The 26,092-nt window shown below is 54.4% G+C and overlaps 1 protein-coding gene across 5 annotated transcripts in view; it reads right to left on the bottom strand.

Annotated features, from left to right (window-relative positions):
• Positions 1–26,092, bottom strand: part of CMKLR1 (chemerin chemokine-like receptor 1) — a 67,187-nt gene that overhangs the window by 24,415 nt on the left and 16,680 nt on the right. For 2 of the 5 annotated variants that reach the window (XM_065904033.1, XM_065904035.1), the window contains exon 2: positions 1,649–3,725. The exons of 1 other annotated variant lie outside the window; for it this stretch is intronic. In XM_065904033.1, the coding sequence (XP_065760105.1) occupies positions 2,634–3,722 (1,089 nt within the window). In that variant the 5' untranslated portion in view covers positions 3,723–3,725 and the 3' untranslated portion in view covers positions 1,649–2,633. Of the gene's footprint in view, positions 1–1,648; positions 3,726–4,833; positions 4,910–12,826; positions 12,911–26,092 lie in introns of those variants that run through there. 2 more of the 5 variants (XM_065904032.1, XM_065904034.1) reach the window with 2 other exon arrangements.

The raw sequence follows: 26,092 nt of genomic DNA on the forward strand, positions 1-26,092 counted from the left end.
GCAATTCAGGTGAATGTGCTGTGTGAACCGCAGGGCCTTTGAACGTGCAACCTGGGGGGACCCTCAGAAGAAGCTGTGGGGACGAGACTGAAAAGGGTGTCAGGGCTGCACTTGAGCATTTGACGGTCAGAACAGGAAGACTGGTGGGGCAGTCAGAAAGAGCGAGGCCTGACTCCAAGGAGGAACACAGATGGTTTTCATTTTGCTCCTGTTCATCAGCTTTTCCAAAGACAAAATTATTTCCTGGCTCCCCTAGCCTGGCCTGGCCTGCACGCAGCCCAGAAGGAACAAGAAGCTGAGCCCCAGCAAATAGCGTGATCCTCCCCCAAGTGGCTGGTGACTGCCTCTGGGGCCTGGAACCCCTCTCACTCCATCTCGTGCCCTGGATTCTTTGCCTGTGAAGTTGGGTGGTAGGGGGGTTGGGTGACAGGCGCCTCTGGGCAATATTAAAAGCTCCCTCCGCTCAAGCTGAGTTCAGATTGCTTGAAGCAATTGGAGGCCCCAGTAGGGTCAACTCAGAGCTGCCTTTCACAAGCGCAATGATTCAACAGAGTGAAGGAATAGTTTGTCTCTAAATGAGGTGCGATTCCAAACAGCCCGTGGCCTCGGGAACTCGCCCGGCGCTGTGTAGACGTTACATCTGTTCATTGCATCTTGTTGGAGAAATGGCTTCACAAAAAAGAAACTTGGAAGAGAATGGAATATGGACACTTGGAGGCCAAAGGGTCCTCCCTTCAGGCCTCCCTCCCTGCCGCCCTCCCTGGAGAGCTGGGTGGGGTGGGGCGGTGGGGAGGGGTGTGTGTGGACACAGGAGGTGGGAGCCAGGGTGGGTGGGTGTGAATGGGTGCCAAGGGAGCTGGGAGCCAAGTACATTTTCTCTGCCACTTTAGATCATTTTTGAAAACTATTTGCATAGCTGCCTTTAAAGCCCTTAAGATGTTAACATGAATCTGCTGAGGGATATGCATATATGAATGCTCAAAACCCTAAGCCTCTGCAGCCTTCTTTGAGCCAGACAGACATAGGTTCAAGTCCAGACTCTTAACAGAGACCAGCTGGGCATCCTTGGGCCAGTTGCTTAAACTCTCTGAGCCTCAGAAGCCTCATGCATAAAAGGGAAGTGATAATTGTACCTACCTCGGGGCTGCCGTGAGGGATAAATGAGATACACATGTAAAGTGCTTAACATAGAAGTGCTAAATAAATGTAGGTTACCAGGACTGTGTAGAATATTCTTCGCAGAGGCATTCTGCATGACAGAACAGCTCTGTTCTTTTCTGGAGACTCTGCCCCTGGCTGGCTATGTGATGCTGGGTAACTTTCCCACTGTGAGCATCACCTTTGTCATTTGTAAGTGAGACGATGACTCTACAGCAGAGCCCCAGAAAAGACGGTGTGACTGCCCACAGGAGGAGTCCTGGGTCCGCCCCCCACCCCTGGCCCGCCCCCAGGCCCTGTATCTCAGGGGCACAGTCCAGTGAGCCAGGTTCCAGATTCTGCTTCGAGCTCAAGGATTAAGCCCTCGGTGGCATCTTTGGTCCTCAAGGTGCTCCCAGGTTGCTTCCTGCAGCTGATTTTGGGCTAGGCTCCAGCAAGGCTCTGAGGAAGTTGAGAAAGAAGAGATCCCACCCCCCACCCCCGCCCACCATTCACCCCCTGCCCCGGAGTGTTTTCTTCGGAGCATCTCCAGCCAGAGTCAGTGGGTCAGGAAAGAGGGAGGAATTGCTGTGATGGAGTGAGTAGGGGGCTGCCCACCTCAAACCAGCCCCAGGGTAACAAATGCAAAGAGAGGACAGGGCTTGGGGCAAGGGACTGACAGCATGACCCCACCCTCAACACAGCTACGGCCAGAAGCAACACTGCCCTGGAGGGTTCTAGGGTGAGCTGTTTCCTGTCACACACCCTCTGAAAGGTCTTTTCTTTCTCCATTCCTTCCCGCACAAGACCCAAGTCTTCACTGTAGCCTTGTTTCTCATGAACCCGTTAAAAAGCCCCATGATCCCCTCAGGACCTGTTGTCTATCTTTCCAGCTGATCTAAAAGTCAAATGCGTGGTCCCAGGAGTTTCTGAGTTCTTAAGTCACCTTCTCTTCCCAGGTGACCTGGAGAAGGTCTGTGCATCCCAACATGCCCTAGACCCGAAGAATGGCTTAAGAGCAGGATTTCTGGCCAGCTATTAGTATAGGGCTCTGTGGCAAAGCGTGACCTACATCACACTGGCTTGGCTCTGACCTCCTCTCCTCACACCAGGAACAGACCTTGCAAACTGTCTGTGTCATTCCTGGAAAGAGCTTGGGTAGGTAACTGAATCCCTCTGTCTTATGCCCATCCCAGTTCATGGCAGTGCTTTAGAAAATTCTCCCTTTTTTCTGCTTTGCGTTGGTCAAGGCAAGTCTCCAAAGATGCACAGGATACTGGTCCAAGCCTAAGTACCGCAGCATGCTGTGTCCACCACGGCCCTGGAGGAAAGGCATTCCAAACCCTGGATTCCCAGCTCAAAAAGACTGCTCAGCCCCACGGAAAATACAGTGGGCATCTGTGGGTTGCCCAAGAGGTTCTTGTTGTGGTGTCCAGGAGGCGTAGCTTTGAGCCTCAAAGGTTGGGAGCATCCACTGGGGGGTTTCCGGGTGAGGCTCAGAGCATGCCGGTCTCCCTCTCATTCATGGATGACATCTTGGTAAAGCTCCTGTGGCTGGGGTAGGAGGAGTGGCCCGTGTCCTCACTCAGGGCATTGACCAGACGGGAGAAGAGGGCCACCCTGAACTTCTTGAAGTCCTGACCCATGAAGACGTACAGGATGGGGTTCATGCAGCTGTTGGCGATGGCGATGGCGGTGGCCAGGGGCACGCCCAGGCTGAAGACGGAGGGAGGCACGGAGCCACGACGGAGCTCCAGGAGGTAGAACGCGTGGTAGGGGCACCAGCAGAGGAAGAAGGTGACGATGATGGTCAGGATGATCTTGAAGGGCTTCTTGGTCTTGGCCAGGCGGCTCCGCTGCAGCTTGTAGACGATGGTGAAGTAGCAGGCGGTGGTGATGAGACCCGGCACCAGGAAGCCACAGAGGAAGCGGGTGATGGTCACCACCATGTGCCGGCCAGAGCCCACCGGGTCCACCTGGGGGTGAGCGGGCCACGGGGCAGAGCCGGCGGCCGACAGGCTGAAGTTGTTAAAGCAGGATATCTTCCCGTGCAGGCGGGCCGTGTCCCGGAAGACGAGGGACGGGGAACTCAAGAAGAAAGCCAGGACCCAGATGACCAGGCAAGCCGTGTAAGCGAGCCGGACGCTGCGGTGGTTCTGGGACCAGACGGGGAGGAGCACGGAGACGCAGCGGTCGAAGCTGATGACGGTCAGCAGGAAGACGCTGGTGAACATGTTGTGGATGAGCAGGAAGTTGCTGATCTTGCACATAGCCGTCCCAAACACCCAGTGGTAGTCCAGGGCGGCATAGGCGATGTGGATGGGGAGGAAGATGTTGAACAGGAAGTCGGCCACGGCCAAGTTGAGGAACCAGATGGTGTTCACCGTCCTCTTCATCTTGCAGGTGATGATGATGATCACCAAGCCATTGCCCAGGATCCCGAGGAGACAAATGATGCTGTAGATCACCACCAGGAAGATCCTGACCACTCTGCCTTCCAGGGGAGATAACTCCTCCAAAACCACGATGGGGTCCAAGTCATCGGGGTAGTCCTCGTAGGAGGCGTTGTAATCCTCAGTCTCCATTCTCTGCCAGGGGAGACAGGGGGTGCGAGGGGAACTTTGGTTAGAACTGGCTTTAAAGGGCTTTTCTGGTGGCTCAGTGGTAATGAATCTGCCTGCCGATGCCGGAGACGTGGGTACGATCCCTGATCAGGGGAGATCCCATATGCAGAAGAGCAACTAAGCCTGACCACCAGAACTGTTGGGCCTGTGCTCTAGAACCCGAGAGCTGCCACTACTGAGCCTGCAAGTCCTAATTACTGAAGCCCGTGCTCCCTAGAGCCTGTGAGAAGCCACCACGATGAGAAGCCCGTGCACCAAAAGAGAGTAGCTCCCATTCGCCGCAACTAGAGAAAAGCCCACACAGCAACGAAGACCCAGCACAGCCAAAATTTAATTTAAAAAAAAGAGCTACTGGCATTTGTAGCCAGAGAGGAACGAACAACAACAAAAAAAAAAACACTGCACCTTTAAAACACTGGGTGAAGTGTTTGGGTTGATGTGTGTACCGATTCATCTATCACAAGGGACTATAACCAACAAAACATGTAACTGGATTTAAGAGGTTGATCACCACCAGTGAGACCGACAATGTCCTCCCTGGCTGTGAGCAAGACCAGCTGGTGGCTTTGCTATTTTATTTATTTGACAAACAGCTCGCAGGCCCCTACTATATACCGGGTACTATTCTAAAGGGTTGATGTAGGCAAAGTCCTTTCATTCTCATAGCAACTCAATGAGGTGGTTACAAACCCCATCTTACAGGTGAGGAAATTGAGGCACAAAGAGCTTACGTCACGTGCCCAAGGGTATACAGCTGGGAAGAGGCAGATCATGAGTCAGGGTAGACGCTGACGCTTACCTCCTGGACCACCATGTTTTTGCTGCCTCTCTGGGACCCTCCCTTTTCCTTCACAGACTAGTGGGAGACAAACACTCATCAAAATAAAACAAAACCTCAAATCATGGAAAAATCGAGGTGATGCTAAGCGCAATGAAGAGGTGCACAGTGCTCTGATCTTGACTGACCAGATTCCCAAAACCCAGGGGACAGCTGCGCCGACTGCCCCTGCCTCATCCTGGTCTCCAACTGCTGCCCTTCGAAGAGATGAGTTCAGACACAAGAGCCCCTCACCATTTCACTGTTACGACGTCCAAAGCTCTCAGGATGGCTCCCTGGCCAGCCAGCCCCCGCACACAGCTGCAAACACCTGCAGGGCAGAGCAAGGCGCAGCAGTTGGCTCTCGAGCTAAGAACCAGAGGTCCGGGTGGACCCAGCGCCGGAGACAAATGTACCGCTGTTACCCCGCTTTACAGAGGAGGAAGCAGGGGCTCAGAGAGGCTGAGATGGGCCCGCGGTTACCCAGCTGGGAAGTGGTGGAGCCTCAAGAACTCAGATCAACAGCTAGACCCTCCATTCCAACCCCCGTCTCCCCTGAACCCCCACCCCAGCACATCCGGTCAGCCCCGCTGACTGTGTGACCTTCCCCTTCCTTACCTTTACCTTGGAAGTAATTATCCAATGCTACCTTGGAAGTATAGCATTATCGCTACTGCATTTGTTAGGGAGGCACCAATAAACAAACAAAAAACACACTGCACCTTTAAAACGCTGGGTAAAGTGCTTGGGTTGATGTATGCACCGATTTATCTATCACAAGGAACTATAACCAACAAAATGTGTAACCAGATGGGGACATCAGAGCCAACCCAAACCAAGGCAGAAACTGCAGACCAGCAGAGTCAATTGGCTTGCAGCCTCTGACCTGCAGGTGTGACTCTGAGCATCCTTGTGGCCACAGCACAAAGGGAAATGTGATCCGTGGTGGAAGTTCATTTATGGAGAAGGAGGAAGCAGCTTAGGGAGGAATGTTGTTCCCTTACCCTGGATTTTCCAGGGCATTTCTCACTGGGCAGGGGTTCGCTGAAGGGCACGCTGACAGAGGCGGTGGGTAGCATCACTGTCCAGGGCTGATACAGCATCCCAGGGGTGATTTCCCACTGGTAGCTGCTTGTGGGGGCCTTGAAGGCAAAGCCTTCAAGGGTGGACAGGGTGGACAGCTCCGTGGGAGGATCAAGAATGTGATGAAAGTCTGGGCTCTCAGGGTTTAAAGCAAAGGCTTGGAGAGCTCAGAGAAATGGGATTGGGACTCTGAAACCCTCAGGGAAGCAGGGGGAACCAAAGAGACTTTTCACTCGGGATCCTTGGAAGTCAGGCTCCAGAGTCAGATTTCCCAGCTGTGTGGCCTTGGGCAAGTTGCTTCACCTCTCTGAACCTCAGTTTTCTTACCTGCAAACTACCGTTACCCTTGTAAGGCTGTTGCAGAGCACAGTGGCATATAAGGAGCCCTAACCCACTCCAGTATCCTTGCCTGGAGAATCCCACCGACAGAGCAGCCTGGAGGGCTAGTCCGTGGGGTCACAAGGAGTCGGACACTACGAAGGGACTGAGCATGCACACACGCCCTCACACCCAGGCTGCTCTGACTCAGCCTGCTCCTCACCGCCTTGTTTCCAGGAAGCGGGCGCTCCTTCCTGTGTCTGTTCACACCCTTGCTGCTGCCCCAGGGACCCCAGCTCCACCCTCCCGGGACACCTCCTCTTTGCCGTCCTTTCTTGGCTCCTCAAGGAACCTATGCTCCCAGTCTTCAGGATGATCTGAGGTCTAGGGCACAGCTGGGAATCGTTTGCCAAAGCTGACGTTGTCTATCACAGTCCAGGCAGGCAGGTGAGTCTGGCCAGACCGTCCCTCTTTCTGCCCTCAGCTCCCCAAGAGCCGAGGGGACAGACGAGCTGTCCTGGCTCCGCTCCCAGATTCCCCCTGTGATCTCCGACTTGCGTCCTTTTGGGACCAGGGAGGAGGTGGTGGGGTGGTGGGGGAGACTCCCTATGTCACCCGAGCAAGTCACCTCCCCATCTCTGAGCCTCAGTTGCGCCATCTGCAAAATGGGACTGATAGAAACCCCCTCCCTACTGACTTCTCAGGACCACTGGGAGGATGAGTTAAGGCCCACCAACTAGTCCCAGGCTCGGCAAGGATGACAGGGAAAGATCCAGGACACCGAAGTCGGAATCAAGGCCCTGGGAGGTCTGAGAGCTCTGTTTCATGAAGAGACAAAGCGTCCCCAAGTGAAGCAACCAAAACCTTTTTTTGGCCGTACCACAACTTGCAGGATCTTAGTTCCCTAATCAGGGATCAAACCTGGGCCCTTGGTATTAGGCGCGCAGAGTCCTAACCACTGGACCATGAGGGAATCCCCTAAAACCTTTTTGACCAACGTATTTGCTACGTGGCACCTGCCAAAAATCAAAATCACTCTCTTAAATTTCCTCTACAACTTCAGACTCAGCCCTGAACCCAGGCTCCTCTCTCCAAGAAGGCTTCTCTTGGCGTCCCCCCATCCTCGTGGAGAGCCCATCCCAAGACCACCAGCACAAGAGCTTGCACCAAAGCCACAGAAGAGGAGCCCAGAACCAACGTCACCTCTGAAGCTGACTGAGCCCCCTTTGTAACCGTTGCCAGAGGCCCCCCTGATCATCACCAGCAGATTTCCTGACCCCATATTAGGCAAAAACACCCACCCCTAAACTCACCCTATAGCACCCTAAGCAATCACCTAATGCCACCCTTCCAGCAGGAATTTCCTTTGTCCTGAGGCTATAAAAATTGGCTACTAACCCACCAAAAGCTCGGCTCTCGCTTGAGCCGGCCCGCCGTTCTCACGGTCAGCTCTCCTGATCTGTCGGAAGGTCAGCCCGCTGTGCTCGCAGCACCCACGTTATCTCTGCTCTTTGTTCTTAATAAACTCACTCCCTGATGAAATGCTCTGTGTCTGGAAATTCTTTTCCAGACTGCCACGACAACTCCCACCCCCTGTAGTAGGTTAAATCTTCCCTTAAAAAAAAAAAAGAAAAAGATAGGTCTACCAGAACCTGTGAATATGACCTTATTTGGAAAACGGGTCTTTGCTGATATAATTGATGTAAGGATCCCAAGATGAGATCACCTTGGGAGAAGGTGGCCTCTAACCCCAAAGACAAGTGTTCCTGTAAGAGATGACAGAAAGAGATTTGACACGGGAACAGAGAAGCCACGTGAAGAGACAGGCAGAGACTGGAGAGATGCGACCAGGAGCTGAGGGGTGCCCAGAGCCCCAGAACTGGGGGACACAGAAGGGACCCTCCCCAGAGCCTTCCGAGGAAGCCCAGCCTGCGACAGCTCGCCTGCAGACCTCTGGCCTCTGCTGGCACAAGTGAACATGCATTTCAGTCGTTTTAAGTCACCCAGTCTGCAGTACTCCGCTACAACAGCCCGCGGACACTAACTCACCCTCCACTCTGGCTCCCAGGGCACCCAGCTCCCTACTCCGGGGCCCATGTTATTTACATGATTATTACTGGCTTTTACACACAGCATGTTAAAAAGCAGAGATATCACTTTGCCCACAAAGGTCCATCTGGTCAAGGCTATGGTTTTTCCAGTGGTCATGTATGGATGCGAGAGTTGGACCATAAAGGAAGCTGAGCGCTGAAGAACTGATGCTTTTGAACTGTGGTGTTGGAGAAGACTTTTGAGAGTCCCTTGGACTGCAAGGAGATCAAACCAGTCCATCCTCAAGGAAATCAACCCTGAATATTCACGGGAAAGACTGATGCTGAAGCTGAAGCTCCAATACTTTGGCCACCTGATGCGAAGAGCTGACTCACTGGAAAAACCCTGATGCTGGGGAAGACTGAGGGCAAGAGAAGGGGGTGACAGAGGATGAGATGCTTGGATGGCCTCACTGACTCAATGGATGTGAATCTGAGCAAACTCCAAGAAATAGCGAAGGATGGGGAAGCCTGGCCTGCTGCAGTCCACGGGGTCGCAGAGTCGGACACGACTTAGCGATTGAACAACAAAACAACACACCTGACCGGACTGCGAGCTACCCGAGGGTGAGGACTGGTCTGATTCAGCTCTGTGTCCGGGTCGGGGAAGAAGGTGGGCACCACGCGGGTCCTCAGGATATTGCGATGTCCTCACCGTCTCCCCCTGTGTGTGTCGGCGTCCTGATCACCTCTTCACAGAAGGGCATCAGACAGGTTGGATTAAGGCCCCCCCCCAGTGACCTCACTTTATGCTAATCACCACTTTAAAAGCCCTGTCTCCTATAGAGACCGGACCTGTGGACACAGACAGAGAAGAAGGGAGTGGGATGGACTGGGACAGCGAGACAGACATCCACACAGCACCGGGTGTAAAATGGCTCACGGCAAGCTGCTGTAGCACGGGAGCTCGGCTCAGCGCTCTGTGACGACCCAGGGGGTGGGAGGGGGCTCCAGAGCAGGGGATGTATGTACACACGCAGCAGATTCACCTCTCTGTACAGCAGAAATTAACACAACGGTGTAAAGTAATTATACTCCAATAGAAAATATATTTTTAAAAAATAAACATTTTTAAGCCGTCTCCAAATACAGTCATGCTCCCAAAGTACTGGGGGTTAGGACAGCAACTTAGGAATTTAGGGGAGGGGATGCAATTCCAGCCCACAACACCTGCACAGCTGTCCTTGACTGTGAGAACTTCACCTTACTATCCGCTGTTCTTCCAGTTCGCTTCCTCTGCACTGGGACTGCCACCTAGAATGTACAGACAGCATCTTCCTGCAAATCCAGAAAGACTGCAACCCCGGCAGAAAAAATGGGCTAAGGATCTAAACAGATAATGTACAGGGGGGAAGACTTACAGCAGGCGTTAGACAAACTGATGATCAAGGAGGTGAAATGTGAACCACGGAGGGGACTGGAAAGCTGGCATGGAGACCTCGGGCTGGCAACGGCTTCAGGCCACGCTGCGGGTACCCTGGGCCCCTGCGTGCCCCCCAGCCCCAGGAGGAATCACGCTTCGGGATGCCCGTGTGCGGGATTGGGGAGGGCGGGGCGGGGCAGGCATGCCTTATCTTGGCTTCTCCAGGAGCAAACCTCACATCAGCCTTCCTGCAAACGTGATTATTAAGGAAGTGTTCCAGGAAACCCCCGTAAGGGACTGGAGAAGTAAGACTGGGAAAGGGAGGCGGTCGGTCAAGGGGGCAGCGCCAGGCAGAGGCCCAAGGAAGGTGGCCTTGGTTCAGGGCAGGGTCAGGAAACAATGGAGGTCGCATTCCAGGAAGCTATTTATATCCCTCCATCCTGCGCTGGGAGGGGCACCGTCCCAGGCGCTGCCTGCCCTCTGAGGGCAGTCCGCCGGCAGAGCCACAGGTGCAGGCCGTCAGGAAGCAAGAGCCTCGTGCGCTGGACACTCAGGGATCCAGGGGTGCGGACAGGCACACAGGCGTCTGCTGATGGCTGAAGCTGGGGGCGGCTGACGTCCATCTGCTGTGGGAGAGGCGACGTGCGAAAGCCACAGAGCTAGGCCACAGAGCTAGGCAGCTGCTAGAGGCCGCAGACTAGCAAGTGTGCATACAGCAGAGGAACGCCCTGCGTCTCAAAGCCACCTACCCAGAGAGCGCGTAAGTACACCGAAAACACGCATAGTGAAAAAAGCAGCCTCACGGTAACACACAAAGAACAGGGCTGAATAACAAGATACACTCTGAACAGATCGAGTGCCTCCGCGGGAAGGCACAGCAAGAGGGAACTGGGGATAAAGGAAATGAGGGAACATTAGACAAGCGCGGGGGTTTCCGGAGGCCGGAGAGGGTGGGGTGGAGGGGTGCCTTTATGTCAGACTCCCCTCGCCTCCTGAGGCCCAGGAAAACACAAACAGGCAAAGCACCCCAGATCCCTGCCTGGGGCGGCGAGCAGCGCGCGCCTGGGTCACTGAATCCCTCACGAAGCCACACTGGCAGGAGCGGCCCAGCAAGCGGCTCTGGCCCTGCCTGGGGCTTGGAGAGCCCCTCCATGCCAGCTGCCTCCAGCAGGCCGGGAATGAACCCGGACCAGCCCATGAGAGGAACAGCATCAGCCCAGTCCGAGCTGGCTGTGAGGTGGCCGAGGCCCGATTCCTCCTGCCGGGGACCGGACGGCCCAGGCAGAAGATCCTGCATGTGTGGGCCTGCCCTCCCCACCGGCCAGGCCAGACCCTTGCTGGGGAAGTGGGCAGGGTGTTAGGCCGTATCGAGTTCTTCCCGCCAGAGAGCAAAAACCTCAGGCAGATGTTTCTGGCTTTGTTTTTCTTAAACAAACACGTGTAGAGCCCTCACCAAATTCCAGGCATGGTTCTAAGCACCGTTACAGATGAGGAAACTGGGCCAGAGAGGTTAAGTAAGGTGCCCAAGGTCACACGGCTGGCTCAGCTCAGCAAGGTAGGTCCAATTGCTCGCGAGGAAGCTCCAAGCCTGCTGATCTTCCAACCCCCACTCTCTTTCTTTGTCCACTGCCTCGCCTCCTCGGAACATTCCAGAATCCTCTGGTGGTTGCCCTGATGGGATCTCTCAAGAACCCCCACAGAATCAGGGTGTGCATTTTGCACATGGAGCAAGATGAGGCTCCAGGTCCCTGTGGCTGTCCTCCGAGCCCCTCTGCCTCTAAGTAACAGCCCTAATGGGAGCACGTCACATCCCATCCCAGGGGTCACGTCCCAGGTGCCGCAGGAAAAGCCCTTTGGAGGCGGGGCTCATTCATCCATACATCCTTCAGGGACCTGTGGAATCTGCTGCTCCCTGGCCCTGGAGAGGAGGCTGGGGTGCTGTGGGCACAGTTCTTCTCACCTGGAACCCCCACTCCCCCAGCCCCCAAGCCTGCAAGGTCACTGTCACCTGTCCAGATTTACCGAGGGGACGCCCGAGGCCGGGTACCAGTGGGCGAAGGGGGACTTGCCTGCATCACACACCCGGCTATTGGCGGGGCAGGGAGTTGAACCCTGGTCCTTAGGAATCCCCCCAGCTCCTCCAGCTGCCACCTGCTGGCCTGTGTGCCCTGGGCTCGGGGGACAGCAGGGCTGAGAGGCGTTCGGGCAGCAGGTGTGGCCTTCTGCATCTCCTGCTAGAGTCTGCAAGGGGCTCGCTCCCTTTCTGTCCGAGTCTGGGTCTCCCTGCTGGCTTCTCAGTCACCCCGTCTTGGTCTCACTCCTTCGGCCTCGCCAGGTGCTTTTCTGAGTCTGTCCGTCCCAGTCTCTGTGGCTCCCTCCCCCTGCCCCTCGCTTCTCAGAGCAGTCTCCCTGCCTTCTAGAAGGGAGACTGTCCCCTCCCTCTCCCCACATCCTCCCTCCACCGGTCTCCCCAGAGGCCCAGCCACCCCTCACCTGCGAGCATCGCTCATCACTCACTTGTGTGCCGGGAACATCTAAACCGACGGCTGCCCCTCTCCCAGCCTGCTGCCTCCCGCTGCTGCCTCTCCAGCCGGGTCTAAGCTTCCTCCTGCGGCCCCCGGGCCCCAGGCCGAATGCAGGGGCTTGATCAGGGCCCGTGGGCGTGGGAGCCCGGGGCTGGGAAACTGGAAACTCTTCCCTCCACGTTTGGCCTGGCTCCTGTCCCCTCTCCCACCTCCCCCATGGCCCACCCCCACAGTCTGGGCTGGGCGGCCCTGGAGGCCTCCCCTCCAGCCTTCTCAGCCTCCCAAAGGCTCTTGGGAGCTGAGAGGGCACCCAGAGGCATCCTGTTTTGTAGCTGGGAAAACGGAGGTCCAGGAGAGGAGCTGACCCTCCCTAAGCCTCAAAGAAGAGGGCCGCAGCCTGTCTCCTGTGTGATGTATCCCAGAGCCTAGAAGTCTGCCTGGTGCCTAGCGCATCTTAGGCAGCTCCACATCCATCCTCCCTTGTGGCATAGATTTGCAAATGAAAGCCTAGATTTGCAAATGAAGCCTCGCTCAGAGAGGTGAAGTGACTCTCCCAGGTTCACACAGCCTTGATGCATCATCCCAGGGTTTGACCCAAGGACTCTCTGACCCCCCCAACCTTGGCTCTTTCTACTTGCCCAAGATCACAGCCTCAGCGAGCAGGTTTGAACCACACTGGGACCTTGCAGGCACGACTCTCCCATCACAAATGTCTCTCCTTGGCAGTATCCGCCCGCCACCACCCAGGCCAGGCCCGCTGACTTTGGTCCTGTTATCTTGACCTGCTGCCACAGTCGTCTGGCTGGCCTCATCCTCCAGAGCAGAGCGAGGGGGTCTCCCAGCCCCCCACAGATGGCTCTTGGAGATACCTCGGGGTTCCCATCCCTGGATCCGCAGCTCTGAGAGACGCAGGAACCGCGAAACCACACAGCGGCCGTGGCCGTTCCAGCCGCAGGATTGGCTGCCAGCGCCCGGACAGAATTAGCCCTGTGTTGGGGGAAAATTTCCTCCCCGGTCCCACGCCCACACACAGGAGCTCTGGCTGAGTCACTGCAGCGAGATGGAAGGAGCTGGCCCACTAATAGGCAGCCCCATTTTCTTTGGATTCGGATGGGGCCATGTTTGGATGGGCACACTCTGCAGCAGTGGGCAAAAGCAACAATCGAGGCAAAAGGTTGTGCCCTTGGATGTGGGCAGTCCACTTGCCCAGAGGCCAGAGGCCCCAGGAAACCTCCATCGGCTGCTGAGAGCACAGAAGCGGGAGACCCCGCAAATGTCCACTCCACCACACAGCGTCCCCCTTGTTGGAATGCCCCACCCCTTCTCCCCAGGGTGCCCTGTCCCCCCGATCCCTGCCCCCTGCTCTGTGCCCCCAGGCTGAGCTGTAGAAACACCATCACTCGACTCTGTGCCCTCTGACCTCTAGTTGGGTTTATCCATGAAGGCCGGGCAGGGGCTACGGGACAGGAAGAGGGCAGGTCAGGTGTCTACGGTCCCAGCGGCCTCCCTGCAGGGTCTCCCTGAGTCAGTGCTGACTATACAACCTGGGTCCCAGTAACCAGTCCCTCCCCGGCCCCCTGGCTTAAAGGGCAGGGGGGGTCTCCTTGTATTCTCATACCTGAAGTCCTACCCATCCTTTATGCTTCTGATAAACATTTAGGCTAGGAAGGACTTAGAAAGGGTGGACAGCAAAACGCTCATCAGGACCCCATGGGAAGGACTTCCCTTGTGGTCCGGCAGTGAAGGATATGCCTTGCAATACAGCCGATGCGGGTTTGATCCCTGGCCAGGGAATTAAGATCCACATGGCGAGGAGGGACTAAGCTCGCTGATCACAACTACTGAGCCCATGTGCCACAACTAGAGGGTCCTTGTGCCACAACAAAGATGTTGTATGATACAATTAAGTCAAACAAATAATTTTTTTAAAGTCCCCATTAAAAAAGACCCCATTGGAGTGGGTCATCCATTTCCCCCTGAGACTCTGACCCAGAGTCCAGATTCTCAACACGTCCCCCTCAAGCTGTCCCCATGCCTGTTTCCTAAACAGCTCACAAATCCGCCCATCATTTCTGCCCACCTGGGCAACTACTAGAGACCCCCTAACCAGCATGCCGCTTTCACTCTGACTTCGTTTTCTACCACGTAGCCGGAGAGATCATTTCAAAATGCAAACTATATCACAGCTCTCCCCCGTTTGAAAGCCCTTGGCGGCTCCCACTTTGCTCTTTGTCGTTGCTGTTTAGTCGCTAAGTCGTGTCCAACTCTTTGCCACCCCATGGACCGTCATCCGCCTCTCTCCTCTGTCCGTGAGATTTCCCAGGCAAGAATACTGAAGTGGGTTGCCATTTCCTTCTCCAGGGGGTCTTCCCCACCAAGGGATCAAACCTGCGTCTCTTGGGTCTCCTGCATTGGCAAGCGGATTCTTTAGTGCTAGCACCACCTGGGAAGCCCTATTTTTTTCTGCAGACCTAACAGCTATTTCAGTCACACAAGGCCCCCCAGCAAGAGTGCGGGGATGTATGTCTCTCCTTCCAGGCCAAAAAGCCGCTCTGGCCCCAAGCATGGGTCCGTGCACAAACACAGCGTGTCCTCCTGGACACTCAGCTTCCATCCAAAGCTGTTGGGGAAATAGCCTGGGTCTCTCCCCTGTAAACACTGCCCCAGCCCCTGGAGGTGGCCTATACACAAGCTTTCTCCCATGTTTGTAAACCCCTGGACTGGGAGGCCCGGCACCCCATTCACTTAATCCCCTGAAGCCTTGAGTCCATTCATGCAAATAATCCCCAAGCTGTGTACACAGCGCATCTGGTAGGCAGCAGGCACGGGGGTGTTTATGTGAACCGAGCAGGATGTGGTCGGAGGAGGCTGCCAGCGGTGGTCGCCGTCTCCCCGAGCCAGGAGTTGGCCCTGGCAATACCCTTGGTGTCCTGCTCACAGCGTGGGCTTGGAGCCCAGACACTGAGTGGCTGGCTCCTGGGTGCCCTGTGAGTTGTCGTAGTTCTGCCCCTGTCCCTGGTAAATCCAGGCCAGCACAGGCCACCTTTGGTCCTGCATCTACTACAGCTCCAGAGCAAGACTTCTTCTCCAGGTACCTTGAGACACGTGGTAGGAGGCAGGCGAAGGACCTGTCCCCATCAACAGTGCCCCCACCTACTGTGGAGGAGAAGGGCAAGGAAGCTGGGAGTCAGCCTCGTCTGCTCCCACAATCCTTCTTTGCTGCCCGTCCCTCTCCCTCTCTGCTGCTCCAAAAACCTCACCAGGCCCCTGAAAATCACCCCAGAGACCCAGCTGGACATGCCGGTAAAGAGCTTTGGACCCTCGAATGCCAGGGTTAAATATTATTCATAATAGTCACCAAAGTATCAATATTTTATTGAGCACCTACTATGTGTGAATCTTCCCTATAGCTCAGATGGTAAAGAACCTGCCTACAATGCAGGAGAACTGGGTTCCATCCTGGGTCAGAAAGATCCTCTGGAGAAGGGAATGGCAATCCACTCCAGTATTCTTGCCTGGAGAATCCCATGGATAGAGGAGCCTGGTGGACTAAAGTTCGTGGGATCACAAAGAGTCGGACATGACTGAGAGATTAACACTGCTACTATGTGTACCAGGACATTGAGAAGCACCTTACGTGTATCATCTCACACAAACCCAGGGGGATGGAGGTTATTATTATGGCCATTTTAGAGCTGCGGAAGCTGAGGCCAGCGAGGTTAAGAGTCTTACTCAAGGTCATGTGGCTAGCAAGAGGCAGAGGTAGGATTTGAACCCAGATTTAAACCCCAGGGCTCTCTCTATTATACCTTACAAGATCTACTTGGCAAATGTCTTTAGATAAATCCCTGACCCTTGGTGCCTTGGCTTCCCCAACTATGAAACAAGGAGGTTGGAGTTGATGGCGTCAAAGGCTCTCTTCCAGCTTTAAAATACGCCGCAGTTGAATGGGTCAAGGGTCTGACTCCAGCCTTGTGTCAGTAAGAAGACAGCATGACTCGGGTCCGTGCTGTGTGACCTCAGACAAGTGGCTTTACCTCTCTGAGCTATAGCAGGGTTCCCGATAAAAATTTCCTTTTCTGAAAATCCAAGGGGCTGGATGAAGCAATCTCTGGGGACCCCCTTGCAAATCTAAGATCTCTGGGCTAGAAGTTCAAGGTGAAGTTACAAGCATCCACACCATCAAGACCTCGAGTCTGGAGTTCTTGCTGACTCTGATGATGTGGTCTCAGACTATCCCCCCACTCCCTTCCCAGCTGCACAGTGGCTAAGAGCCGATACCTGGGAGTCTGACGGACCAGGTTTAAAGGGCCTTCCTCGTTCAGTGACCATGGACACATCCCCCTCCTCGAGTCTCTGTATCCTCATCAGTAAAACGGGGCTGCTATTACCACTTCCTTCCTAAGGTTACAGTGAACTGAACTGATGATGTGAACGTGGTACCTGGCACATAGCAGGTGCCCAGCAAATGTTTGTGTAGAGAAATCAGATGGTAACACGTCTGTGAGAGCCAGCAGCCTCGCTATTCCGTGGAGGGGAGAAAGCCAGGCTGAATATCCAGATTCGGAACCAAAGGAAAGAGCTGTGTTTTCCAGGAAACCCACGGAGCTCGAAACAGCCCGGATGGTCTGGAAGCCGAGGAGGGCTGGGAGCCAGCCAGCGGTCGCTCCCAGGCTTCTCCACCCAGACCAGATGCCGCCTAGGGCCGGATGAGGAGACCGTGGCTACTGCCGTGCCCTCCCCCTCTCGGGCCATCTCCCTTCCCGCATACCCACATCCTCCACCAGGCCTCTGAAAAGCATTTCTCAGCGGGAGTGTAGTCCCTCGGTTAAAACAAGCTTTGTCCCACCTCTATCGACGCAGGGAGTTAAGGATAACAGGGAGATGGCCCGGGCTGTGTGGCCCATTCTCCACACCCCCATCCTCCCATTTCCAACCTGGGACCTAAAGACCATGAAGATGAAGGGAAATGACCCATATGAAGCATGTAGCCAAACAGCCAGCCCCCCGTAGGGTATCAAACGATGCTGATTCCCCTTAATGCCCATTTAGCAGATGAGAACACCGAGATTCAAACACGCTTCATGGTCTTTCCCAAAGTTACCCAGCAAGCGAGCAACTGTTGTTGTTCAGTCGCTCAGTGGCGTCTGACCCTCTGCGACCCCATCGACTACAGCACACCAGGCTTCCCTGTCCTTCACCATCCCCGGAGCTTGCTCAAACTCATGTCCATTGAGTCAGTGATACCGTACGACCATCTCGTCCTCTGTCGCCCCTTCTCCTCCTGCCCTCAGTCTTTCCCCGCATAAGGGTCTTTTCTAACGAGTCGGCTCTTCGCATCAGCTGGCCAAAGTATTGAAGCTTCAGCTTCAGCGTGGTATAATCAGGATCTCCAGGCTGAACTTCAGGATTCTCTTCTCCTGCTTGTCCCTGGAATTGCGTTCTGTATCACTTAGAACTAGGTTTCAGCTCCAGCTCCAACACTTGGAGGCTGTGTAACCTTGAACACACAGCTTCACCTCTCTGAGTTTCAGGCCCCTCATCCACAGCCTCTTTCGCTGGGAGTGGTGAGGATTCGATAAAACCAGGCTGGTGAAGTGCTTGGCATCCTGCCTGCCCTGATCATGGTTGCCAACACTATTAATGCTAGTAGTTATTAATTTTATAGGAAAGAGGATTTACCTCACAATGATGAAACTGGAAAACACATTCCCACTCTCTCGGTGGGGTCCATTATTTTAGAGTCCAAAGGGAATTTGGCAGAGCATAGCCTTCTCTGGAACCCTGGAGGCAGGCTCACAGGTCAGGGAAAGTGTCAATCGCTCAGTCGTGTCTGACTCTGCGACCTCATGGACTGTAGCCTGCCAGGCTCCTCTGCCCATGGGGATTCTCCAGGCAAGAATACTGGAGTGGGTCGCCATGCCCTCCTCCAGGGGATCTTCCCAACCCAGGGATCGAACCCGGATTTCCTGCCTTGCAGGCAGATTCTTTGCCATCTGAGCCACCAGGAATGTCAGGAAATGTTGGGTAAACTGGAGATGCCTAGAGGCTGCAGCGTCCGGTCCTGGACCTGCTCCTGGCCTGCTCCCATGTCCCATCTGCTTGTCCCCCGAGCAGCCCTGAGGCCTCAGCACATCTGGCCGACAGCAGCCCCTCCCGGGCTCCTCGCTGGCTGCCCAAAGGCCTCGTTTGCTCCAGGCCACCTTGTTCCGAAGACTTCCTGCCTCTGGCCTGGAATGTTCTCCTCCACTGGCCCAGTCACAGAAGGAAGTGTGCACAGCATGGGCCCAGGGGTTCCAGGAGTGCGGTTTGGCACCTCTGTCTGGGAGAGGTCAGAAAACAGAAGCCCGATTGGAGAGGGAGGGAGGGGGAGGGAAGGCGGGGTGGGGTCCCTTCCAGACAGGCTGACTCAAACCCTCCGGGAGGCTGAGAAACTTCCGACAAGATGGCCTTGATGTTGGGCTAACGGAAAGCTCCCAAGGCCAAAGATTCTTCCCTCCAATTCTCTGATCTTCCTTTCTTCCTTCCTCCATCCTTTCAAGAAATATTTATTAAACGCCTATTGTGTGCCAGGTCCAGGGGCTACAGCAGGGAACAAAACAGACACGCTGCTTCCCTGGAGGGGCTGGCATTCTCGAAGGTGTGGATTGTAATAAAGGAGACAAAAAGTCTGGAGTCGGACTGCCTGGGTTTGAATTGCTGCCCTGACACTCCCCAGCTGTGAGACTGTGGGCAAGTCACCACACCTCTCTGTGCCTCAGTTTCCTCATCTGAAAAATGGGGGTGACAGCGCTTCCCTCACAGTTGTTCCAGGGATAAATGAGTTTAGGCTGGTCATGTTCAGAAGCTTGTCTGGTTTGTTGGAAGCACTATGTAAATGCTGGGAAAATGAAGTGAATATAACAGGTGGTGACATATGCTGTGAACTAAAATATAAAGAGGAGTGGGGCATAGAGATGGGGGCGGATGCTACTTTAGGCAGAGTGTTCAGAGAAGGCCTCTGATAGAGATTACCTTTGAGCAGACTTGAATACAGGGGGAGGAAGACATATCACTGTCTGATGGGAGAGCTCTTCATACAGTGGGAAGGGCCAGTGCAAAGGCCCTGAGGCAGAAGCAGGTTTCACAGGTTCAGAAAAGAGCATGGCTCCATTCACTCAAGCATCCATTCAAAAGGCAGCTAGTGACCTTCTCAGAGTCACACACCTTATTGGAGGTTATGGGAGTCTATGCTCCACACTAGGGGAGGTAGGAGCAGGAACACGGCACAGTGAGTGCTCTGAGATGTCACCTAAAATCCAGCCTTGCAGCAAACTAGCCCTACTGGGCCTGCCTCACAGACCGGATGGGGTTCTTGGCAACTTCCCTATAGTTTCCTTGACTCTGGGGCAATGAATCAGCTGCAATTCATCACAGAGCCTGCCCGGGCTCTGTTGTCGAAACAAGAGCAATCTGGTGAGAGAAAGATGAACCAAGTCATTCTCACTTTCAGCTTTCATGGGACAGCGTGGATTCTTTGTGGAAGCGGAGAATGTTCCAAAGTTAGTCAATCGTGCCTCCTGCCTGAACCCTGTTGCTGGCTGAGTTTGTGGCCCTGGTTCTGTACAAAGCAACGGGAAGGTGACCAGAGAAAGCAGGGGAGGCTTCTTGGAGGAGGTACCATTTTAGTTGAGCCTTGGAGGGTGTGAAGCCTTTTCTTAATGGAGTGGTGGGGGGACAAGGCACCTTCGCAGAGGAAACTGTGCAGAGGTACAGAGGCTGGGTAATGTGAGGTTAGAGAGAGGGGGCGGGGGAGGAGGGGGCGGGGATTTTGCAGGGAGGGCAGGAGATATGGCTGAGAAAAGAAGGGTTCAGATTGTAAGACCTGCAAGTCACCAAATGTATCCCGTGGGTAATAGGGGGCATGGATGGATTTTAAGCTGAAGGGTGTCCATTTTTCTAAAACGACCCCAGCTCTAACCCACACGACTGATATGGGGACTGCCTTGGAAGAGGAGAGACTGGAGGCAAGAGGCTAGCAAGGGGCCTGATGAGCTGACTGCAAATCCTCCTACAGCTCCAGGTCTACCCAGAAGCAGCAGTCTTTGGAGACTCCAGAAATCAAGGGCCCCCCTCACAGAGTCGGGGAGTATGGCAATCTCCCCATTTTCTTGAGGAATTCTTCCTCGGCTCACATGGACACATTTGCCTCAAAAGCCGTTTCCATGGCAACAGCAAATGCTCCAAGAAAAATCTTGGAATAGCAGAGGAGTGGGGACAGGATACACTGAGATGAGTCTTCATGGGAAAAGCCAGGTCACACTGGGCAGTCCCAGGGGCTGAGACCCAACCCCTGCCCCCAGAATCCCTGATGCCACTGATGAAGTCTGGTCACCATGGCAACACTGATTCCCCATCCTTGGGCAATGCCAAGGGGCAATCACAGCATACAAGGTATGCTGATGCTGGGATGCCAGCGGGAGGCAGTAAGTTCAGGAGCACGGATGCAGACGAAAGGGCAGCCTCTGGGGTCTGCTTTTTGGATTCAGAAAGGCATCCTCTACCCAAAACCAGAGTCTGGGAAACCCTGCTACTGGGTCTTGAAGTCCATCACTGGAGTTCTATTTTTAACTCCCCCACAATTAACTGCAGTAAAAGTAATAATGGCCTGGGGGCCAACACCCCTCCCCCCCACCCCCCACCCGCTGCCCCATCATTCACTGACTCAGGCTGGTTCAGGGCTAGGTTGCGGGTGTGGAGAGAGGCAAGGGAGAGAATGGTTAATGGGACCTCCGAAGGATGAAACTTGACCCCACCACCCCATCTTCCACTCCAGTAAACCTGAGGAGTATGCTGAGTGTGCAACTTAGAGCTCAAACTGACAGAATCTCCCATCTTGTCACTGGTTTGCTGTGTGATTTTAGGCAAGCATTTTCCCTCTCTGGTCAGTCCAGACAACCAGCCCACAACCAGCTCTCATGGAGGCCGAATGGGGGAGGGGCTGAGTGCCCAGCTCGGGAGTCAGGGTGCCTAGGTTTAATCTTAGCTGGGGGCCAGGGGAGGATTTTACTTGCCCCGTGCCTCAGTTTCCCCATCTGCAAAGTGGGGGGAAATATTGCCTCCTTGCACAGCACTACTTTGGGATTAAATAACTAGACTTACGGAGGGTGCCTAGCATTGATCCTGGCTCTCGTTATCTCACTACTGATGAAAACAAGGCCAGAAGCGTGTACATGGGGGGCACGTGTATGATCCTGACGTTCCCAGGCTCCAGGGAGGGGAGGTCAAGGGGAAAAGGCAGGCCAGATCAGGAGGCCAGGTGGAGATAAACTGCTGAGAGAGGAAGGGAGGGTCCCTGGCTGTGAGCACAGGATTCTGTTCCCCTTGGGCAGCCAGAGGGAGGTCGATGACCTGCACGCACCCACCCAGGACAGGGTTCATGGGAAGCTGAGAGGGACATCTGGGGGAACTCAGCACCCACATCCTTCCAAGACAACCTCTCCTTGTGGCCCAGGAGCCCAACGCCCCAAGCGTGGTATTCAAGGCCTCCGGGCCCTTGTTCTTGCGAGTCCCTCTGCTGAGGGTGCCCTTCTCCTGTCCTCTCATTCCTCCCAGCCTCACTACCCCCTCTACACAAGAGCAGCCGGCAAAGAGGTGAATGATGTTCCTGACAGGTACCCAGCGCTGGCTGGACACTCGGCCTTCCTTATCACCCCATCATCATCCCACCCAGGCGGGGAATGCTTATTATCCTCACTCAGCAGGTGCTGAAACTCAGGCTCTGAAAAGGAACCAGATCAGGGTCACCAGGCAGCCCCAGTGGAGGCAGGACTTGAACTTGGGTCTGTGGGCCTGCAGAGCCTGTGCCCCAGGGCACTCCAGCTGCAATCCACGCAGCTGTTTAAGATGCTCCCCTGTCCTTATCACAGCGCTTCCAAGCACCCTGGGTGGGCTGCCAGGCCCGCAAGGCTGTGACAAGTGTTCAACCTGCATCCATTCCTCTCTTGGGTCTGTCTTTCTGGCATCCTTGGGTGATGTCCTGGGGTGGGAGGAGCCAAAACCACCCTGAGGCTGGGGTAGGGGGTGGTGATAACATTAACCCTTACTTGTCGGGCGCCAACTGCATACCCAGTACCTCTACTCAGAGCAAACCTTCAAGGTGGGCATTTTCGTTCCCATTTGGCAGATGTGGAAACTGAGGCGCAGAAAAGGAATGCCACCCACCCGAGATCTCACACTTAGGAAGAGGCAGAGGTGAGATTTGATCCTGGGCTGTTCTGATGCCCACATCTTCAATCACTGTGACTCTGACGACCCTTGGTGGCTGGGGGCTCTGCTGTGTGCCAGGCTCTTTGTTCTTGCACCTACTGACTACCCCCACCACCACCCCCCGCGCCACGCACAGGGCAGGCAGGGCAGCAGCGTCTCACATATCCACAACCCCACCAGAAAGAGCCCTCCGGGACCCTACCCAGCCATATCTAGCCAGATGCAGTTGCCACCCACCATGCTCCAGGTGGGGGCTGCAGAAGCCTGTCCAGCAGGGAGGACCCCTGAGGGATCCTGGAGCCCCAAGCCGCCCAGGCTGCCAGCAGCCGCCACAGGGCCCCTGGGGCACTCAGGCAGGCTCTGGCCCCTTGGAATGACCTGGCTCCAGCCCAGCCAGCTGACGGAAGGGCTGGTGTCGGTGAAGAACGTAACATACCCGATTCCACCCTGTTCCCAGGCTCGAGGAAGGGGGTGGGGAGGAAAGGAGAGGAGGAAGGACAGGCTGCCCCTGACTCTGACCCCATCACTATGCCGTCACCTCTTCCCAAGGAGAAATTCAACCTTCACCCAGAAAGGGTCTCCCTGGGAAAATTGCTTCCCACTCTCAACGGGAAAAAACAGACAGCTGAAGTCCAGAGGAAATTCCAGAATCCTATAAGCCATTGCCGGAGAGGCTAGAGCATGAAGGGGTGCCGCCCCCACATTACAGACAAAGGACAGCGGGCCCAGAGCCGAGGAGAGGTCAAGCCTTACATAGCTGCAGCAGAGCCAGGGCCAACCGGGCCCCTGAGGTCTTGGGTCAAGGCTCAGTTTGTTCATCTGCAGAGTGGACCAATGTAAAGCTTTCATGAGATCACACGTACGGGGTATATAGGTTGACCAGTCATCCCAGTTTGAGGGTGTCCTGAGAAAAAGAACTTGTGGTGCTAAAACCAGAACACTCCAGGCAAATCGGGATGAGTAGGTGGCCCTACCTATATAAAAATCCTGGCTCCAACAATCAAACCCCATGTCTGTGATGTTTAAAGAAAGTGACTACTTCTGGAGTCAGATAACATTGAGTTTGTATTCTGGCTCCGCCATCATTAAAAAAAGAAGAGGAAGAAGAAAAGCAAACAAGCTTTGTTTTAGGTTTTCATTCGATTATATTTCACAGATCTTTGCCAGGCACCATGCGAGGTGTGGGGATGCTATAGAGAGAAGCATGGGCGAAAACTGGTGCCTGGTGGAGCTTAGAAAGACACCAGACTTCAGCACACAGGTGGCAGGACGCAGAGCCCTCCTGGGAAGTCACTTGGTTTCTGAGACTCGCTTTCACCTTGAAATGGGGGACCCTCCACTTAGGACCTTCCCTCGGGTGTCGCCTGGGCCCTTGAGTTCATCACTCAGAACCAAGTCGACGGCATCAAAAAAAATCTCCCTGGGTTCTGCTACTTTCCAGAGAAGGTCCCCTCTCTCTCTCCCCTCCCCAACCCGCACATCAGAACTTCTAGAAAAACCCACCAAGTCATTAGAAAGCTCTTCCTTTTTTTTACTAAACTGACCTCTAGCAACCTACCACATTCCCAAGCCTGGTTCAGCCCCCTGGAGTCACAGGATAAGCCAGCCACCTCCTTCCCCTGGCAGCGGCCACTTCCTCACTTTAACCTTGACCAGCACTTCCTCTGGACCATTCTTAACCCCTTACCTGCTGACTCCTACCAACTGGAATGGCTGTTTCCCCCTGGGCCAGAAAGAGGCGGTGCTCCACAGGCTGTTTGACTTGCAGGCTTTTTTTTTTTTTCCTCAAATTATGTGTTTGCTTGTGTCCCGGCTTATGCACTTGGTCCAGAAGGGTTGGGGGTCGGGGGGTGAAGCTCCACAGAGGCTTACGTATCCAAAGGAACATGAATCAAGAGTGAGAGTGAAAGGAGGAAGGGAAATGTGGGTGGAGACAGAGAACAGAGCCAGGGCTGAGGGGAAAAATGCAGACGATAAGTAATGTCCTAAATACTCAGTCTGGGTGGGCCACACAGCAGACGCACCAGATTCCTAGCCTGGAAAAGCAAAATCAGTTACAGGAGTCATGTGCCCCTTGGCTTAAAACAAACCCACGTTGGGAGAAGGCAAAACCTTCGGGGACCAGGAGCAGAAGGAACTTTGTCCAGAGGATAAGGCAGGATGCACAGAGGTCAGCATCCTCAGTGAAGAGCTGATGGTAGATGCCACCTTGAGGTTCCAGTTGCACGAAGCTTCCAAACCGGCTGCCTGAATGCAGCGTCCCTTCCTGTAGGCTGGCAGCTCTGTCCCCAAAGGCTGTTAGCAGGAGCCGCTTTCCCCAGACGTGCCAGGAAAGCAGTGACTATTTGCTTTCGTCTAGACACCCAGGGTTATGCACTGCCGGCCTCATGGGAAGAAATTTCTAGAATGTCTGGGAAAGGGCCCGAACTGTGGGGCCCTTGAGGCATTCTCCCTGATGCCATTTCTCTGATATTTTGATACGTTTAGCTGCAGCAGTGTGTTAGCTGGTCAGCCGTGTCTGACTCTTTGCAACCCTATGGACTGTAGCCCACCAGGCTCCTCTGTCCATGGGATTCTCCAGACAAGAATACTGGAGTGGGTTGCCATTCCCTTCTCCAGGGGATCTTCCCGACCCAGGGATCGAACCCAGGTCTCCCTCTCTGAAGGCAGATTCTTTACCATCTGAGCCACCAGGGAAGCCCAGCGGGACATTCTTTTCTGTGACAAAGACTAGACCCAACCATGCTCTTCACCAGCCGGGGACAGACCTGGGGTATCATGACGTGCACTGCCCGGGCTTGCCTGTCTGTTACCCTGATCTGTAGAAACAGGACGCTGGCAAGGACACCCGCAACCACTAAGAGCACAGGTTTTCAGCCATTACTTTCTGCAGAGGAACTCTGTGTCCTTTGGCTATCAGCCCATGAGGACACATTTCCCTTCTGCAAACACTTCATCGAGGGGTCAGGCATTCAAGGAGTCTCTTGGAATGAGATGGCTAGTGTGCTGTGAGACACTGGCAGGACCACCCGTGGCCATGAGCGACCACCAGGAGCACGTCTCAGCTACCAGGATGCTGTGATGCTGGAGGGAGGGGCGGATCCTACACAAGCCTCGAACAGGACCCTCTCAGGCCACATTCAAGTGGACCGAAAGGACCCTTCTCCTTGCGACATCGAGGAAGCTGGAGTCAGGCAGAGGAGCTAATGTACAATATTACAAGAAATCCACGGACATTAGTGTTTATAACCCTACTTCATAACAGCACTTGCTATTAGCCTAATGGGCATCCATGCACAATTCTAATTTGGCTTTTCTAATAGAAATTTCTGACTAAGCAACATGACTCCATCTAATTGATGACATTCAAAATTATCTAACATTATAAAAAGGTAAGAATGCAAATCCTCATTCCTTACCTACCACCATCCACCCAGTCCCCACAGCACCCAAATCCTATTATTGGTGTCTTACGTTTCCTTTCAGAAGGTGTGTGTGTGTGTGCATGTTAGTCGCTCAGTCGTGTCCAACTCTTTGCGACCCCATAGACTGTAGCCTGCCAGGCTTCTCTGTCCATGGGATTCTCCAGGCAAGAATATTGGAGTGGGTTGCCATTCCCTTCTCCAGGGGACCTTCCCGACCCAGTGACTGAACCTGTTCTCCTGCTTTGCAGGCAGATTCCTTACCATCTGAGCCCATTCACAGTATCTTTAAACAAAAACAAATATATATCCTAAGTTCTTACCTGTTTTGCACTAAGGTTGGTCTATTACACACACTATTTGGCATCTTGTCTTTTTTAACCAGAAATGTACCTTGGAGATGATTTTCTATCAGTATGTAAAGAGTACCCGTCCTTTTTCATGGCTACATAGCATTTCATCATT

This window comes from Muntiacus reevesi, chromosome 13 (assembly GCF_963930625.1).
Source record: "Muntiacus reevesi chromosome 13, mMunRee1.1, whole genome shotgun sequence".
NCBI classification, from domain to species: domain Eukaryota; kingdom Metazoa; phylum Chordata; class Mammalia; order Artiodactyla; family Cervidae; genus Muntiacus; species Muntiacus reevesi.